This window comes from Boleophthalmus pectinirostris, unplaced genomic scaffold (assembly GCF_026225935.1).
Source record: "Boleophthalmus pectinirostris isolate CB_2022bp ecotype Guang Dong unplaced genomic scaffold, ASM2622593v1 HiC_scaffold_12, whole genome shotgun sequence".
NCBI lineage: Eukaryota > Metazoa > Chordata > Actinopteri > Gobiiformes > Gobiidae > Boleophthalmus > Boleophthalmus pectinirostris.
Window position 1 is genome coordinate 23,152,157 of NW_026571018.1, and position 17,444 is coordinate 23,169,600.

The 17,444-nt window shown below is 39.1% G+C and overlaps 2 protein-coding genes across 2 annotated transcripts; both read right to left on the reverse strand.

The window, feature by feature from the left end:
- Positions 1–970: 970 nt before the first annotated feature.
- Positions 971–1,611, reverse strand: LOC110158439 (histone H2AX). The gene has a single exon (XM_020922932.2). It carries the CDS (start codon positions 1,520–1,522, stop codon positions 1,091–1,093), a length of 432 nt encoding a protein of 143 aa, XP_020778591.1. The 5' UTR covers positions 1,523–1,611; the 3' UTR covers positions 971–1,090.
- Positions 1,612–1,908: 297 nt separating this feature from the next.
- On the reverse strand, positions 1,909–17,437 carry c2cd2l (c2cd2 like). The gene is made up of 15 exons (XM_055148952.1): positions 17,188–17,437; positions 16,490–16,935; positions 8,432–8,527; positions 8,185–8,304; positions 7,658–7,768; positions 7,338–7,451; positions 7,172–7,253; positions 6,707–6,839; positions 6,556–6,620; positions 6,212–6,330; positions 5,935–6,100; positions 5,021–5,119; positions 4,625–4,752; positions 4,166–4,376; positions 1,909–3,006 (listed from the first exon to the last, which is right to left on the reverse strand). Exons 2-15 carry the CDS (start codon positions 16,856–16,858, stop codon positions 2,756–2,758), a joined length of 2,064 nt encoding a protein of 687 aa, XP_055004927.1. The 5' UTR covers positions 16,859–16,935; positions 17,188–17,437; the 3' UTR covers positions 1,909–2,755.
- Between the last annotated feature and the right edge of the window lie 7 nt (positions 17,438–17,444).

Sequence of the window (17,444 nt, forward strand, 5' to 3'; positions counted from 1 at the left end):
AATTCTCACTAAAAGTTAACTAAAGATGTACACCTACATTTTCTAAATACACAAAAGATAAAGACATTAACACTTTACCTGTGGGCATACAGGTGAAGACCATTATTTAAAAAAATATATATATATCTTGTGATCCAGAAGCTGTCCCTCTTTAGTCCTGACTGTGCTCCTGCGATTCTAACTTTGTATTGGGTCCTCCCATTTTCCTTCAGTCCCATCTCTCCCCACTCTCCATCAGCCTCTTTTCCCAACCGTTTGAGACAGCCCACACGAGTCTCCATAAAGAATGTATTCTCCAAAACAAAACAGTTTGATAAGTTCAAACAACCTTGACTGTTTTAATACAAATTACATCTCTTTTTTTTTTATATAGAAAGGCCACAAAGGTAATTATAGTTATTATAGCAGATGGGGACACTCCTTACTAAAGACTGAAATTTGAAGATTTTTTGTTAGTGCTGTTAGACAACATCATTTATTCAGATACTTTAATCAGTATAAATCGTGCTGGTTAGAACAGGTCAAAATTAATGGATCCAAATTGAGGTCAGATCACCCAAGTGTCTGCAGTAGCATTCACACAGGAGGCATAATTGTAGTGAGTGTCTGCCCCCCTGTGGTATAAATGTGAAGTAAACTAGCAGCAGCCATATTACCCATCCAAACAAACCCCAAACAAACAATACTGCGTTTACGTCGTTGCAACGCTCCTTCGTTTAGTGACAGAGCGTGACCGCAGAAGTCCCCATAAACAGATGTTTGCGGTCCGCACAGGAAAACACCTGGAGCAGCCGTTGCTTTGGCGGTAAAGAGTTTACCAAAACTACTCGAAACCAGTGGGACTCAGTGGGGGATGGTGAAAGCAAGCTTGCTTCCCTGAACCTACCAGAAGTTCGTACCGTATTATGGATTCAGTTTAAGCAGAATGACCATTGCGTGCTAAGGTTAGCTAAAATGAATCTTAACAAAGAAACCTTAACGCATTTATTGAATAAACAAGGTAAAAGGTGAACACAGAAAAGAGTTGCACTTTCAATGAGGTGGGTGGCCCTTAAAAGGGCCTTTGGTGTGAAGTCATGGATTGTTCATGCTAATACTCCTGGGACTGAGAGGAGGCCTTCTTTCCCGCCTTGCCGGAGCTTGGTGCAGCAGCCTGCCCAGTCTTCTTGGGCAGCAGCACGGCCTGAATGTTGGGCAGCACACCGCCCTGAGCAATGGTCACTCCACCGAGCAATTTGTTCAACTCTTCGTCATTACGAACAGCCAGTTGGAGGTGGCGGGGGATGATACGGGTCTTCTTGTTGTCTCTGGCAGCGTTACCAGCCAGCTCCAGGATCTCAGCGGTGAGGTACTCGAGCACGGCGGCCAGGTACACAGGGGCTCCAGCTCCAACCCTCTCAGCGTAGTTACCTTTGCGCAGGAGACGGTGGACTCGACCCACGGGGAACTGCAGCCCAGCACGGGAGCTCCTGGTCTTGGCCTTTGCACGAGCCTTTCCTCCGGTTTTGCCTCTTCCAGACATGTTGAATAGTTTAGTTTTCGCCGAGATGGATCACAACTGTTCCAAAGAACAGACAGTAGCTTAAAAAACCTGACGACCCGGTTATAAATCCTGCCTTTGTCCTGCCCTCTACCAGGATTGGTTCCTTGGTTCTGCGCTAGCGCAATGTGAATGGCTGTTAAAATCACGTGGAACGCTTTAACCAATCATGAGGCCGCTCACAGAGAGGCTCGTTAAAAACGGGGTGTGAACGGAAATGATCAATAACCAATTGGTATTTCTCCCTCCAGCTTTTAACTTTTGGCGGGGCTCTGGAGAGGTCGAAATGTATCAATCAGTTTATTAGTTATGCAGTTTCTGGTTTATTAACTATACATGGTTAATCAACAATACAACTATGACGCAGTGATTCTAACTGTCAAATGCTTTATGCCCCTTATGTACTGCGCTGTGAAGGAGTGAGTAGCTCAGTAGGGTTTGCATTTGAGCAGATGTTATCATATATTGTTTAATTCACTGTACACCTTGAGATAGCCTTAAATAGGCCTACAGATTGGTCGGATGACAGGTTCCTATAAAACAAAATTGATTTCAGAATAATTTAATTGTAATAAATTATACACACATTTATTCCCGGCCATGTCACATTCAAACCATAGTGCATTGTATTGCCCTTTTTGTCACTGTCTATGAAGACTGAAGAAATATCTCTCAAAATATTTCATAATGTGAGCAAACCAAAATAGTCTTTCACATAAAGTGCAACTCAAACTTATTTAAAAGGAACAAACATCTGTTTTCAGGTACAATGTACAACATCCCAAAACAACTGTACAGACAGTTACAGAGCTGACACAAAAAGGCTAACATAAATAATTTCAGCATAAATATACTCTATAGCATCCTCACTATACTGTGATAAAATAGTTTGTTTATAGTAATTTATTTCATAATATCTATTTAATTATATGCACAGTAAAAAGAAAAACAAGTGCAACCATTGAGATGATTAATATTTGAAACTAATATAACTTATAATAAATTATAAAAAGAAAAAAAAAAAAAAACGGTTTGTGACTTTTCTTTTGGGAAAATTCCTCGCAGAGGCATCTTCTACTCATGAATGCACAACCCTCCAGGGGTCTTTGTGTTTCTAACAGTGCATTCTTAAAGCTCGGCCATTCTTCTCAAAGCCAGAAGCCACAACAGTTTATTTCATATATTTACAACAGTAAAGTCATGTCTTCTGCTTTGTCAGTTATCCAGTGAACTTGCCCCTCCATTTGCAGAAGAAGTTTTGCTTTTTGACTTGCTTGATGTGCGAAATGAGAAGCGTTTAATGAGACGTCGTGAAAAGCTGCCTGACTTTTTGTGGGTGCTCGCTGTGGACACAACAAAGTTATTCCCCATGTTGGAGAGGTCTTCATGAGACTGACTGAAGCAGGACTCTTTCTCTTGATGTTTTCTGCGGAACAGCAGTTTGGTCCCACTCTGCAGAAAGCCCACTGAAAAAGCACATATAATATTAGGTTTTCAAGTCATGAGACTGATTTACTTACTTAGTCTGATGGTCTTCTTAAGAAAATGTTTGGCATTCACATTGGCATTTGTTCTAAACTGATTATGCTCTTCTAGAAAAGGGGTGTCCAAACTTTTTCACAGAGGGTCACACACTGAAGCAAATTTGAAGCACAGAGCCACAAACCCATGGGCAATACAGCCGAATGCATTGTACATAGTTTTGACAGAACCACCATACTTTTAATGTCTTGCAACCATAGACTGTAGAAAAATTGTGGACTAAGCGAGTGACATCACCCAAAGGATTCGGCTCCACTGAAATGAAGCTTGTGATGCTAGTGGTTACAGGGGCAAATTTGGAGCCAGGCTCTACATTATGAATAGAATTTTTTGACAGACAGAATAGCAAAAAAACCACCACCAGGGTCATGTTGAATAAGTTAATATGACCATTCTAACACCAAAATGACGAGGCTCATTGTAGCAGTTACAATATTCCAATGTAAGTCAGTGGAAGCCAGGGTCAGTAGGAGCTAGAAGAGCCCGCATGCAAACTTCCTATTTGAAACGCGGCGGCTAGCTATGTCTATTGATATATACAGTCTATGCTTGCAACATCAATTTTATCACAATGGAATGTGATTTAATTGAGGTTATAGTGGTAGAAATACTTAAATTAGCTGTAAACATTAATGCCTTTCATCATTTGGGCCATTTCAACAGAAGCATTTGGTCTCCAGGCCTTTAGACACCCTTGTTCTAGAAGAACAAATCAGTCATAAGAACAGATATTGTAATTCTGGTGTGATTGTAATGATATATTTTTTAAATTTATGTTTGGTAAAAGTAATAGTGGACTGGCTGATAGCAAGTACATGTCTAAAACAGTCTTCACCTCAAATACCCCCTAAGGCCAAAGTAAGGCAAAGTCTAATCATTGTGTGGACACTAGGAGGCGCTAGCCACCAATGTTGCAGTCATATGTACTTCTGTACTGTACTGTAAATACTGTACAATGTACATTAATCAAATGAAACAGACTAAAACGCTTTAATTGTGCCTATGCCACTCTATCTATTGACCTGACCCTGTGTCTGACATTTCATACTTACTTACAGCATTATTAGATTTATATTAAGATACCTTTATGGTCCTTGAGGCTGCGAGTCTCCAGCGCACCAGTGGAGCCTGTGTCCGACTCCACATCGTCCACCGAAGGGCGCTCTGACACATCTGATGGTGTGGTCTCATCAGGGTCAGCAGGATGCCCTGTCCCATAATGGTTCCCATGAGCCGCATCCATCGCTGCTGCGTAGCCACTCGATAATGAGCTGTCGTCTTTGGAGAGTGGAACCTGGAGAGCAGAGGGTATCACAACACATAACTTTGCATTATTCTAATATTAATTCAATAAAACTTATTTTGCAAGATGCCTTCTGTAGCCAGCTAACTAATCAGGTCAAAAATGTATTCTCTGATAATAGTGTCCTCTGAGAGTGTACTAAAATTAAACCACTTTACCTTGTTGCATAATCACAGCCCCACATATTTTCATTCAAGATTATGTTGGTGCAAAAACATCCATTATGATTATTATCTAACCTTTGATACGCCTGAGATAATCAGTGTGCTTCTTTTAGTCGGGGTCTTCCGGACCACCTTGGACTCTGTCAGCTGACGAATGGCCGTCTCAGCAACAGGGTCCAGGCCATTGGAGAGACGACTGGCCTCTGTGGAGCAACACAATTAAACATAAAGCATAGCTATACATACATAGCATACTGATAAAGTCAAATTATACACATTGATAAAAACAATGCTAAATATGTGTGTCAATATTCAAAACATCTAGCCAGACTATAAAAACAGACACTACACATACACCAAGAGATATAAGTAAATGGTTTCATATTGGATGCAGTGTTCTTGCTGCTTGCTACTCATCCTTCTTTGCATAGATTTTGCAAAACAACCCTGACATTTCAGTCTAGCACTTACTGCTGGGATTGGGGCTTGAGCTACTTTTTCCATCGGACAGAATGGTGGGCTTCTTCTCTGTTACCTCCACTTTAGAGGGTGACCGCAAGGGAGAGTCACCTAAAACAACACAAAATAGTTATCTATCTCTTTTTGAAATAATGGTGATATGTGGTTGTATGCAATTACAATTATTGTAATAATTCTGATCTTTTCAAAGAATATTCAAGATTCAGTTCACATCTTGCAGATTTTTTTGCACAAGGATTAACATTTAAGAGAAGAGTGGAATATGAACTACTCATACATGAATCCCACACATTTCATTACATGGTTTCAGAGCTCTATACTGAAGGGGTATAATAACATTATAACTCCTACATCAGTGGTTCTCAAACTGTGGTACGTGAGCTCTATCATGTGTATTGCACAAAGATTTCCTGAATTTGACCCACATCTCCATTCTCTGTTGAGTTAGTCCTTGTTATTTCTACTATTACAGTACTATAGCAGTGTGCAGCTTTGTGTCAGGGGTCTGCCACTTGCTTGTCTTTATGTAAATGTGATTTCTTTGTCTAGAATGTCCCATAGTTTAAACATTAAACTTATCTCCATGGAGACAAGCCCGCAATGCCACCAGGATAGGTCAGATCTGTGGAGAGGTGTGTCCACTCTCTGTACATCATCTTTTTTGATGTATGGTTGAACACTAAAACACCTGCAGTTGACTAAATGCAACATAGATCAGTTCAATGCCATACTGTGACATGGAAACAAGGTTGTGGCGGACCCTCTACCAGAAAAGTTACATAGTACAGCTTTAAATTAAGAGTAGTCTAGATCTGGTGGTACCCAAATGTGAAAATGTTATTGGTAGTAATCAGTGTGAAACATTGGACCAACATAATTGCAGCCATGGTGACTTGCTAATTTACCTGGGCTGTGATCGAGCTTGAGACGAGACTGGACAGTGGTGACAGTGGTTACAATGGTCCCATCAGGCATTATTGTTCGATCTACATCCACTTTCTTTGTTGGCGTGAGGGAGGAGCGAAGAGGCAAAACACTACCACTAGGTTCCCCTGTCTCTACAAACGTAATCTGCAGAAACATAAAGATGCAATATGTTTTATGGTCTGAAACAGGCCAAACACAAAATATGTAAAACATGTAATCTTGCATATTAGTTATTAGAAAGGAATGACTCCTCACCTCTGCAGTCACAGTAGCATTTGGAGCCAGTCCATAGCCTGGGCTGATTGATAACATACGTTGTTCTTGAGAAACCTTGCACTGCTCCAAGATAATTGTTGCATGTCCTGGCAAGAACTCTGTGAAATAAAAACAACAGTACACATAAATCACCAATTAAATTTTACAAAATAAGCAGAGAGTTGTTGGTTTTTTTTTGCTACAAAAATGCTAACAAGGGCACTTGGAGCATCACTGCTTACAATGAAATTAAGGCCTGAATGATTTTGATTAAGCATCAAACATTTTTCTGCTGTGTTTTTGAACTGCAGCCAAAAGTCAGTTGCTATAAAGCTTTGTCTTACTTTCCCGCTTGCCATTTCGCTCCAAAAGTCTTATTCTCAGCTCTTTGGATTCCAGACCCAAGTCACTGTAACAGAAAAAAAACACCCACATTCAATCTCATCAACTTTTACAGTATTTCATTTCCTGCTTGACTGAACAATGCTGACTTACAAAGAAATGTCTTCACTCCACTCCACTGGGGTGTTGGGGTTACTGGGCAAATATAGGAAGCGCGTGGTCTTCTCTGTGGAGGGTTGGTCCAAGTTCAGGACACAGCAGAGCTCCCCTGACTTCAGCCACAGGTCTACAAATACAGTAATACAAATTATACACAACTTGACCTAGCCTTGATATAACTAAGAAAATACTATATAATTATTTCATAAATACATCAACGCTATGTGAAAGAATGCAGGCACCTGACTACCGCAATATACTGAATAACTACGAGTTATGTTTGTCCCAAGATGACAATGCCAGGACTCATTGGGCTCAGATTATGATAGAGTTGGAGCAGGGAGCAGACATCATTTTCACACATGGACTGGATTATACCCGGGTTTGAGGCACTGTTTGTAGGTGGCATTTAGTGGGAGGTGTAAAAAAGGAATTTAAATCTCCAACAGGAAAACTGACCTTTGGATAAGGTCACTCTGAGCTGCCGGAGCTGGAGCCGTCTGACACTGTGGGGTCCTATGGATAAGTAATCCTTTGTTATCTGTAAATACATAAGAATAAACATTACATTTGATATTATTTATAATCCAGATAAATACAATGCAATGTAACAAAGACAAATTACCAGGGGACCTGACACACAAGTTTTCAGATCCAAGACCATAGCTGGCTGAGCGCCAAAGAGAGAGTCCTCTACAAGTCCCCTAATCACATCTAACTCTCCTTCACCTGCATGGCTCTAGGAAGAAAAACAAACATATGAATGAAATAGGAAACCAATATCTGTTTATACATAGACCACCTCCTAATGAGCATGGGGAACAACCACCCAAGACACATGCCATGAGCATTTTAGATCCAGGGACAAAGATTACAATGGTATGCATGACTTTGTCCATTCTTTGTTTGACTAAAATGCCATAGGTGCCACAGATGTAGTTTTACCTGTTTCTGGATCTTGAGAGATGATATCGATATAGAAAAACAAGACTGTCTTAAAAGATTCCAGGACATTAGCAGCCCTTCGTTTTCCACTTCTTCAAGACATACTTCCATCTGAAATGAAAATTAAACAAATGCTACTTCAACATCAAGGCAGCTGCAAACTTCAAAAGTGCAAGCAGATTATCAAGGTCCAACAATTCAGTAATGTGACACGGCTCAGATTTTGCATTCTGTATGGATTTAATTGGAATCACTTTGAAATGTAAATATTTGGTCTCTCATTGAAAAGAGTTTTTCAGAACTGAGTCCAATTGCATTCACACTCCCTGTTTAATCCTGATGTAGATTTGGTTTGGTCTCAATTCAAATGTTTTGTTGTTGATGTTTTGTTATGGATTCCACCTGAACTACTGAGGGATTACACATGAGATACAGACTTTATGTTAGAACCCACACTTATTTCTGTCAAAATATTAAATAATTGAAAGAGATGTGATGTGCAGCCTTTTTCCCATGTTCAGTTTTACCTTGGCCACCACTGGTACAATATGGATCTGATATGTTTCCATGGAGACAGTGGCGGCTGACTGTTGAGTGACTGACACAGGAAACGTCATGTTGTCCACACGGCATTTACACTGTAGGACCTGTGCATAGAAAACAACACTTTTAAACACGTATTATTACGAATGTCTACTGCTTTGTGCACTAGAGCTCTAAACTAACTTTAAATAACAAATGAAATCCAAATAACAAATTGAAACATTTACATACCATTCGATGTGCTGATTGGTCAGTGCAGGCCACACTCTCTATTTCGCATTTAGTATTTAGCTGTAAACTGCTGTCAAATGTGATCTGGATAGAACTCTGAAATAAAGCAAAATAAAAACATGATAAGGGCATTTCTAATAATATGATATAAAGAGTCCTGGTTAACACTAATGGCTTTATCCTGGTATAGACCTGGTTAAGACATGGTTTTGTGTATGATTATCCAGTTGGTTATATACGGTGATGTTTTAGGGCTGGGCAGTTTATTTAAGATCCAGCTATATGAAATCATCAGTAATATCCTTGGTTGTTTTTAATTGCCAGTTCTCTGTCAGTATAAACAGTATAATATGGTTTAGAGCAGAGTTTAGACTTTGGAGGCCTTCAGAGGTCTTGTTTTGTTTGTTTGTTTGTTATTTTTTCATAAAATTATAACAGAGAGACATTGTTTTTGGTTTTTGTTTGTTTTGTTCTGGGTAGAACATCCATTTAAAATAAAATATTTTACTTTTAATTGTTACTTCCTTAGTATTTAAATGCTTTAATATAAATGTGTATGTAATAACTAATGCTCACTGCTTAATCTACTTAGACTGAAAGACACCCTCTATCAGAAAACATTTTAGTATCTTGGCAGAGGGTTATACAAAAGCATGGGGACTAGTGTTACTGTGAGCCAGTGGATCTGTTTCATTGGACTACATTAACTGTCACGAGAGATGTTGAGTGAGCCAACACAAATCCCCTATTGTCCATGCATATGTTACACCATGTCCAGTTACACACCAGTTTCAGGAATTTGTGTAGTCAGTGCCACACGCCAAAGGGGCAGGAAGCCAAGGCTGCTAGCTTACATCAGTTCCTTGAACAAATGCTGCAGCAGTACCATAAAAATACTATCCCGTACAATGGATAGCTGATTAATTGGTAAAAACTGCTGAGTCACCGAGGCTTTCATTATATCCAAAGTCCAGAACAAATTATGCAAATTTACAATGGCTAACAATATCTATGTTATCATTTGTCCATGCAAAAATGTACTCATAATATTAGTATTAAATTAATGCCATTAATAAGACATAGTTCCACACATTACTAAAGGAACAAGTTGTAGGGGTGTAAATCAATTTGCAAGTTATCTGACATGATCTGACAGGTTTAAAAAGTTCAGTTCTGTTCAGTGTGCGCGGTATAAACAACTCCAGGAGCATTAACATTTGAAAGAACACTGAAAGAGGAACTGATAAACTAAGACAGTCTGTACATTTAATTGTATTTCTTTTTGGATAAAAATGTAATGTTCTATTACCTTAATAACTGCACTTATTCATACTGCGATTTTGAATGGACTTCGATATATTGTTGGGCCCTAATAAAGTGGACCATGGCTTCTCATTGGCAAATAGCCACAAATTATGCAGCAATTTAGTGACCTGATAAAGACTGTACATGAAATAACGGCCTAATATGTACATCATATTATCACCAAAGGTTCATAATGGCACTAATTGACATCTAAATTTAGAATTGATTCTATTAGTTTAATTAAGCCTTAATAACCGGATATCCAGATGTCTGTGTAGTGTTATACATTGGTCATCAGGTGCTTTGGGCTGTGGGCATGTGCATGGTTTGTCCTTGTGATGCAGCAGAGGTCAGATGAAAATAATAATAAAGTTCCTGAGGACATCGCCAGTGTCATGTCAGGTTTGTCAGCATCAGGCCTGTGGGTCTCTGAACCATGTGGGCCAAACAGAAACAGCCCTTCTCCAGCAGTGGTCCACTCATATAACCAATTTGAAAACTGACTGATTTAATGACATCACCAAACCAGGTTAGATGTTGCAGCAACATACTTCAACCAAAAGACACATTTTCTTGTAAAACTGTATGCAAACTTTTTTTTTTTTATTAATGCTAGGATTGGCACTGTTGTGTGTATTCCTATTTAGGTTTCTTTTTTGTTTTTCCTTGCTGAGAAAGAGGATCTCTATGGACAAGGGATCCCTTGGGACAATGATCCATTTTCTAGTTTTGTGTGAATGTTGCTCACTCTGCTTGTCTTGTATTGATGACTGTTTCCATTAGCTAGATCAACAATTTCGTTTAGCTATTTAAAAATAAATTAAATTAAACTAAAGTAAATCTGGCAACGCAGTGGCTGAAATAGGGGAAATAGGTTGCAAATGCAGTTTCTTAACCTTGCTAGTGCTAGAACCAAGGTTAAGGCCATGGATTTAATCGTGTGTCAAAGGAGCAGCTTAGGCTATTAAAGCTAGTTGTTAAAGATAACATATTTTTACAGAATGAAATGACTGGGACAGAGGGATGAAGAGGCTTCCTGCGCTATCGTCACAAATGAGGCTGAGTGGTTAATGTCCCTAGTCATTTAGGAGGAACCTACTTGAGCATAATCATTAATCAGCTCCAGCAGCTCACAGTCAGAGAGAGCCATGAGAGTGTGGCCTCAGGATAATAGCAGATCTCATTTTAATTGCAGATTTTGAGCGGACACTTCCTTATTGCAAACAGATGCACACACTTAGTTTATTTTGTATCAGTGATTTTAGCCTCATGTGTCAGAGGCAGATGCACAGATGATGCTTAGATCCCTGAGAGGTCAGTGCTTGAAGCATTCTCACTAGGCCTGACACGATAAATATTAGATCAACTTATCATTCAATAAATGATATTTATCTATTACTATCTATTATTTATCTATTACTATTTATCACAGGTACTTTTTCTCTGTACAACTGGGGATCTTTTTGTTATTTTCTGCAACATTTAACAGCTGTCGGGGGTTGAATAACTAACGTCTATGACTCATACTAACTGCTTGTTTCTGCTTTTTTCCATGTATATATTGCAGCTTATGTTTTTTTCTTATTTTTTAACAATATTGTACATAAGCAAAATATTTTTGGAGAATGATCTAATCTGGGGTTATTATGTTGGTCGCATACATTAGTTTCGGTATTATAATTTATCTCCTATATTTTCTTCAGTAATATATTCTTATTCAAAATGTGTTATCATGGCAGGTCTAAACACAGTCAACATTTACACAGACAAAAGGGTGTATCTCTATGTCAGATACTTCTGCCAACACCAGAAGCTCGTTCAGTAATAGTGCAGAGACTCGTTCAGTAATAGTGCAGAGTACAGGCCTATTCTTGAGACAAACAACTGACTCATACAAACAAGTCGCAGCCAAACATGCAGAAAGGGCCAAATATTCCCTAAAGGTTACCCTCTAGAAACTGTGAGCATGTGCCCTCTTTTCCTACAACAAGAGGATCTACAGTATTGAGGGGTGAAAACGTGTTAATAAGTGACATCCTAAGATAGTTGGAGGTTGTAGTGATATCTAAAGGTGCACCATGTAATTTTTCTGGTAGACGGTACTCCACCTCATTGTCTCCACGGAGATGTAATCATTTACCTGGGATGTTTCACAGTATTGCACAAACCTAAATTACAGGTGGTTTATTTATACTTTGTAGCTGATGTCTTCTTCTCAAATCTGAGTGTTAGTTTAACACAATCTGACCATAAAGAACTACTTGTTGTAGCTGGAACTACAACAGGTAACCTGATTTGTGCTGTTAAAGTCACTCACATATAAAATTACAGTCACTAGCTAACTAGCATTAGACAGCAGTTTTTCATTTAGTCACACTCACCAACTTTTTGTTGAAAATCAAACCCCTAAACAAGACCATGAATGCTTGTTTTAATCAAAAGTGTTATTAAAATCCATTTTTTGTTTTTTCTTGAGTTTTCAGACAATCTAAAAACTTTTTTGTCTGTGTTTGCTAATGTCTGCATTGTGTCTCCATGGTAAATACTGATAACTCCACCATAGAGATACATGTAGAATACTCCCAGCGTTATGTCACAGCAAAGTACCAATTACTAAAAATACCTGGAAAAGCATGTATTCTTACTCAAAGCAGGGTTGCTTCTCCATAAATCTGACCTGTAACTTGGCCTGGTATCACGTGCTTGTCTCAAAGAAGATAGATAAGTTTAATGCCATACATGTAACTCTATGTAAAGCAAAAACTTTCTACCAGAAAAATTACACAGTGCACCTTTACACGTAAAAGACTTATTGTACTTATTTTACAAAACTTACTTCAATATGGAGGATAAATGATCTAAAACGTCCTAATGTCAAAATGTATTGTCAGAAATAACTCTTTAATTTCTGGTATTTCTATCAATATGTCAACCAGGTCTATCTGTATCTCATTGGTTTATCTCATAACAATCCTTAACACATATTTTAACCTCAAGTTTGATATCTGAAGGTCTTTACAGAGTTCTTGTCTTCATCTCAATATTGTAAATATCACTGCTAATCAAAAGTATAACCCAAACAGTGATTTGCACACATCTACTTTTGTTTACATAACGGCAAGACCAGAATCAAGAAAACTGAGTCATTTTTCAGAGCCGCTGCGTTCATGAGGTCAGGTTTCCCCAAGGGAGTGTCACACTACAAGGACAACAGTCACAGCAGTGCACTTTGAGACTCCATTGTTTTTATGTTGAAAAGAGAAAGACCATCAAGGAGGGTATGAGAGATGTGTATCATAGGGACAGTCACAGATTGGCCATTTTGATACGAGACTGAGTGCTGTGTTTAACGGCAACACAATTAATTAACAGTTTTATACATTCAAAATAAATACACTGGATATTTTGTGTACTAAAATATTTAAATTGTTTTTCTGTTTAAGCAACAGCAGCCTCATTAAATCTTCCTAGCACTCTGTATTTGCTTGGCTGTTATTTGTACATAAGTTATTGGATGTCAGGCAAATTTTTGTTGCAAACCTAATTACTTGTATTTTATTTTGGGGTGGTCATTATTATAGCCATTCTGCCTATCTGGATCTGGACATACAGTATTCTTAAATATGTATTTTATTTTTTGCATCACATAGAACTGATTCATTAAGATATTGCTTGAGACTTTGCACATTTGTCCACATACAGTCACAATCTAGTGAAGCTCTGAGTGATATAGGAAAATAAATATCATTTGGATTTAGGTACATTCTCTTAAGGCATTTGCTCAATTGTCTGTTGATGTGACCACAGCAACAAAATGTGGGAGGAATATACGTTTTGTGTGGAAAACAATGTGAAATGGGTTGCTTGTGGCAATTTAATGCATACCACCAAGTCATCTCTGAGCAGGTTTTACCAGTCAGAAACAGGCATGCCTCTATCCTACCAGAAAGCAAAAGAAAGCCCCATTCTAGAGTTGCTTTAACAAACTACTTGCCAATAACAAAAAAACTAATTATAATCTGTGAGCCAAAGTTACTGCGAAATGCACTGCTCTGCATAATGGTCCTGCCATTTTTGCACTGACATATGACTGAGCCTGTAGTCATAATTTGGAGAAGGCATTTTATTATTAGGAGTTGGCTCTAATCGTACACCACATGCACAGTCAGACGAGAGCAGCTTGTTTAGTCTAGGAGACAGTCTACCAGTAAATATCAGTGTTGCAGTTATCATTTAACTCTGAATGTTACTGCAATGATTAAAAAAAAAAAAAAACTTATTAGGATTACAGAGGTTACATGAAGTTCATTCAGTTTTCTTGAAGTTGCTGGAAAATATTGCTGTAAAAAGCTACACTGATAACCAAACAATTACCAAGTGTCAACTGCAAGATTTCGTTGTTTCTGTTGTTACTTGTACATTTTATATATGATGAAAATGAAAATACAAGGTGTAAATCATGAGGTCACATGCAAAGACAGGAACATCAATTGTTCCTGGGTCAATCGTTTTGAAGCCTGATGTAAACGTGGGCTTGCTTGACATTTATAACTATGGAGCAATATTTAGACAAGGAAGGTCAGTTGTTTGCACAAGGTTGAGGGTTAAGCAGGGCAATTAATTAGACAATAATAGCAAATGGCATTTTAAAAAGGCTTTTATCACCACAGGCCTTGTGTTGTTTTTCAGTGTTTTTAAAAGGCAATTAAGATTCTATCAGTTGAAATGAACATGTTATGGAAGAATAAACAATTACTAACTACAACTACAAGTTCTTTTTGTTTCTGACCTTTTTGTGCAACAACTGTGAATAATCTTTCTGAATGATCTATGTAAGCTGTGCATCTCATCATATATTTAAACAAGATTTACATGCTTTACAAGTGATTGGAGCTTATTGTTGTGGATTGATTGTGACCCTTTAAACTCTAAAGCAACTCATCATCCAGTCAGCAAAGGAACAAACAAACACAGCATTTCTGAGCAGGAGGTCAGATCCACCAGATCTCTCTGTGTGGTTGACTTTGATTTGCATGGAAAAGCACTATTTAAAATACACTGCTTGATGCAAACAGGATAAAATTATGTGTGACTCTTTCATATGAATGTTATGAGAACATTTAATAACTAGGGCTGTCTGCCGTCTTTTAAGTATTTTAATCAGTTGATGAAGTCCAAGGGTTCATACTGATCCTTCTTTGGTCCTAGTTCTAGCCCAGTTTGAGTCCAAAAGTAGACTTGGTTTGGCCTTGTCCTAGTCCTGGTTTAGTCCAGATTTAGTGCCAGCTTAGTAAAATTTTGTATGTGATTGTGCAACCATGAATGCACCCTTAGTCAACCAAAATAATTGTATTAGTACATTTTAAAGATTTGTATGGACTGCAGCAGAAAGGAGAAGGCATGGCGTGAGAAAGCAAGAGATTTAGGAGTGAAATGTAATTTCAAATGAAGACTTGAACCTCTGTATGCACATAGTTATGGCATCTTGTTAGTACAGTTTAGGTTAGATGCTTGGTCAGATCATAGAGATACAATTTGGAGCATGCAACATGTCTTTTTCAGTGAGCAAATCAATGCACACATGTCTTTGGTTGACCAAGAATTTCTTTAGTTGACTGAAGCAGTATTTAAAATTTTTATTTATTTTTTTAACATTATGCTACTGGTGCACTTTCTCTCCACTGACATGTATTGATTCAGAGCTGTTATGCAAGACTCAGCCCCATCTTTTTCCCGAATAGACACTCAAACTCCTACACCTCCACCTCTCAGCCCACACGCTGCAGCAGCATCACAGCACTTCCAATCCTGACACTGTTTAATATTACTTCAGTGAGAATGAACAAAAATATAAACCAGCATAATTTTATCTTAACTAAATCAATTGCAACTTTGCCACAACTATAGTATTATAATAATGTGGTGATCTAAAAAATGTCCTGCAAAGAACCAATACATTTAAATCAGGTCAAACTCAGGACAGAATAAAGCCACAGTGAATATTGATCAAAATCAGGAAGTAAACTGAATGTATCAAATAATCTGCACAAAAATACAATAAGCAGAAAATTTTTTGGAAACAGAATGAAATCACTAAATGGTCACATTTTTCTATAGCGCTTTTCCACCTTCAAGGCACTCAAAGCGCTTTACAACAAGGAACCACTCATCCCATTCACACACCAGTGTACGCAGACACTGTGGGCAAGGTGGGTTAAGTGTCTTGCCTAAGGACACAATGACAGCATTCATCTGTGGGAGCTGGAATCACACCAGCCAACCTGTGGGTCAGTGGATCTGACCGCTCAACCTGTGATGTTTATGTCAAGAGTGGGATTTGAACTGCCAACCTTCAGATCAGTGGACAAACGCTCTATACCAACTGAGCTACTGCTGCCCCTAAACCATTATTAAAGGTGTGTATACACTTGCATAGGCACCACATCAACAGTAGGAGTAGACCAGCATTAAATTCAAAACTAATACGACAATTCTAGGTCTACATCAGGACCAACATTGGCTCAACTTAGAAGAAGTGTAGTGTAAACCCAATTTAACAACAAAAATGCCTCTAAATGAAAATAAGCACAACTGCAAGAGATAAGCATCCTGGAAATCACCACATACTATACCATACACCCCAGTTTAAGAGCTGCTGAGCTTAATAAGCAGTATATTACAGGGTTTTTCTATGATGATGACTTGTGCAGTACAATAGCTTTTACTGTGGACTGATTTTCACAGTCTACTCACCCCATGCCTGCTTGCTTGCTCATTCAGTGCTTTGACCCAGGTCCTCTGCCATTGCTCCCTGAAGGATTTGAAGGAGAAAAGAGAGGTCACCAGCCCCTTCACCCCGGTCTCAGAAGCAGCTCTTCCGTCCCATCCGGCCTGAAGATGCGTCAGAATGCCCCACACGCCACTCGCCTGGTTCCTCTCCCTTATCCATTTGGGGAGAAACTGCTGCCAGGCTCTTCCTTTCTTGCCCTGCTTGGCTGTCCACTTGGCTCTCCACAGCCGCAGCACTGCCAGGGAATACTGAACGAACCATGCCAGCACAATGAGTAAGGAGGCCAGGAAGAGAGCCACCATGCACAGCCACCCCAGGTCCTGGAGCTCCATCAGCGTCTCCTCGCGCTTCTCATGTCAGCGAATGAAATGTCAGAACTGTCCGTCCCAGCAGGTCAGCCCCCTCTGGCCTGCGCGTGGAGGAAGAAGACACACGGTCACCTTGGTGCATATGTCACAACAATGTAATAGAGCAATACAAGCAATCATTCACATAATGATTATGCATTAGACGGTTTGCGTCCGCCATAATTAGGTAACACTTCGCTGTATGGAAGCAGGCATGCGATGCGAAGTGATCATGGCGGTATTATTGTGTCCGAATGCACGTCAGTAGATAAGTTGTTATGAAGTGCTGTCATTATAGTTAAAGAGAAACCTACCGCTGAACTAAGTCACAAGCTGCGACGAATTGAAAGCAAGGAGTCGGTAACATGACGGTGTCTTCATGGCGATTATTATTTTTCTCATCTCCGAGACATCAGCGAGTTTTTCACGGGCTGTCATTCGCTGACATGAATCTATTTTAAACACAGCCGTGAAGTGTGGTCCTGTGCGCTGCGCTGCAGGCTCTGTAAGGTTCAATCTCCGCTGCTTGTACCCACCTCCTGCTGCCTCTGTACTGTCCATGGAGCTGTGG

Bases quoted from the DNA above. Each gene is read 5' to 3' on its own strand.
- LOC110158439 (XM_020922932.2), bottom strand. From the start codon at position 1,522: ATGTCTGGAAGAGGCAAAACCGGAGGAAAGGCTCGTGCAAAGGCCAAG.
- c2cd2l (XM_055148952.1), bottom strand. From the start codon at position 16,858: ATGGAGCTCCAGGACCTGGGGTGGCTGTGCATGGTGGCTCTCTTCCTG. The intron at 8,528-16,489 runs GTGAGTAGACTG...GCTTTATTTCAG, and splicing joins AGCAAGCAAGCAGGCATGGG to AGTTCTATCCAGATCACATT. The intron at 6,101-6,211 runs GTGAGGAGTCAT...ATGTTTCTGCAG, and splicing joins ATGCTACTGTGACTGCAGAG to ATTACGTTTGTAGAGACAGG.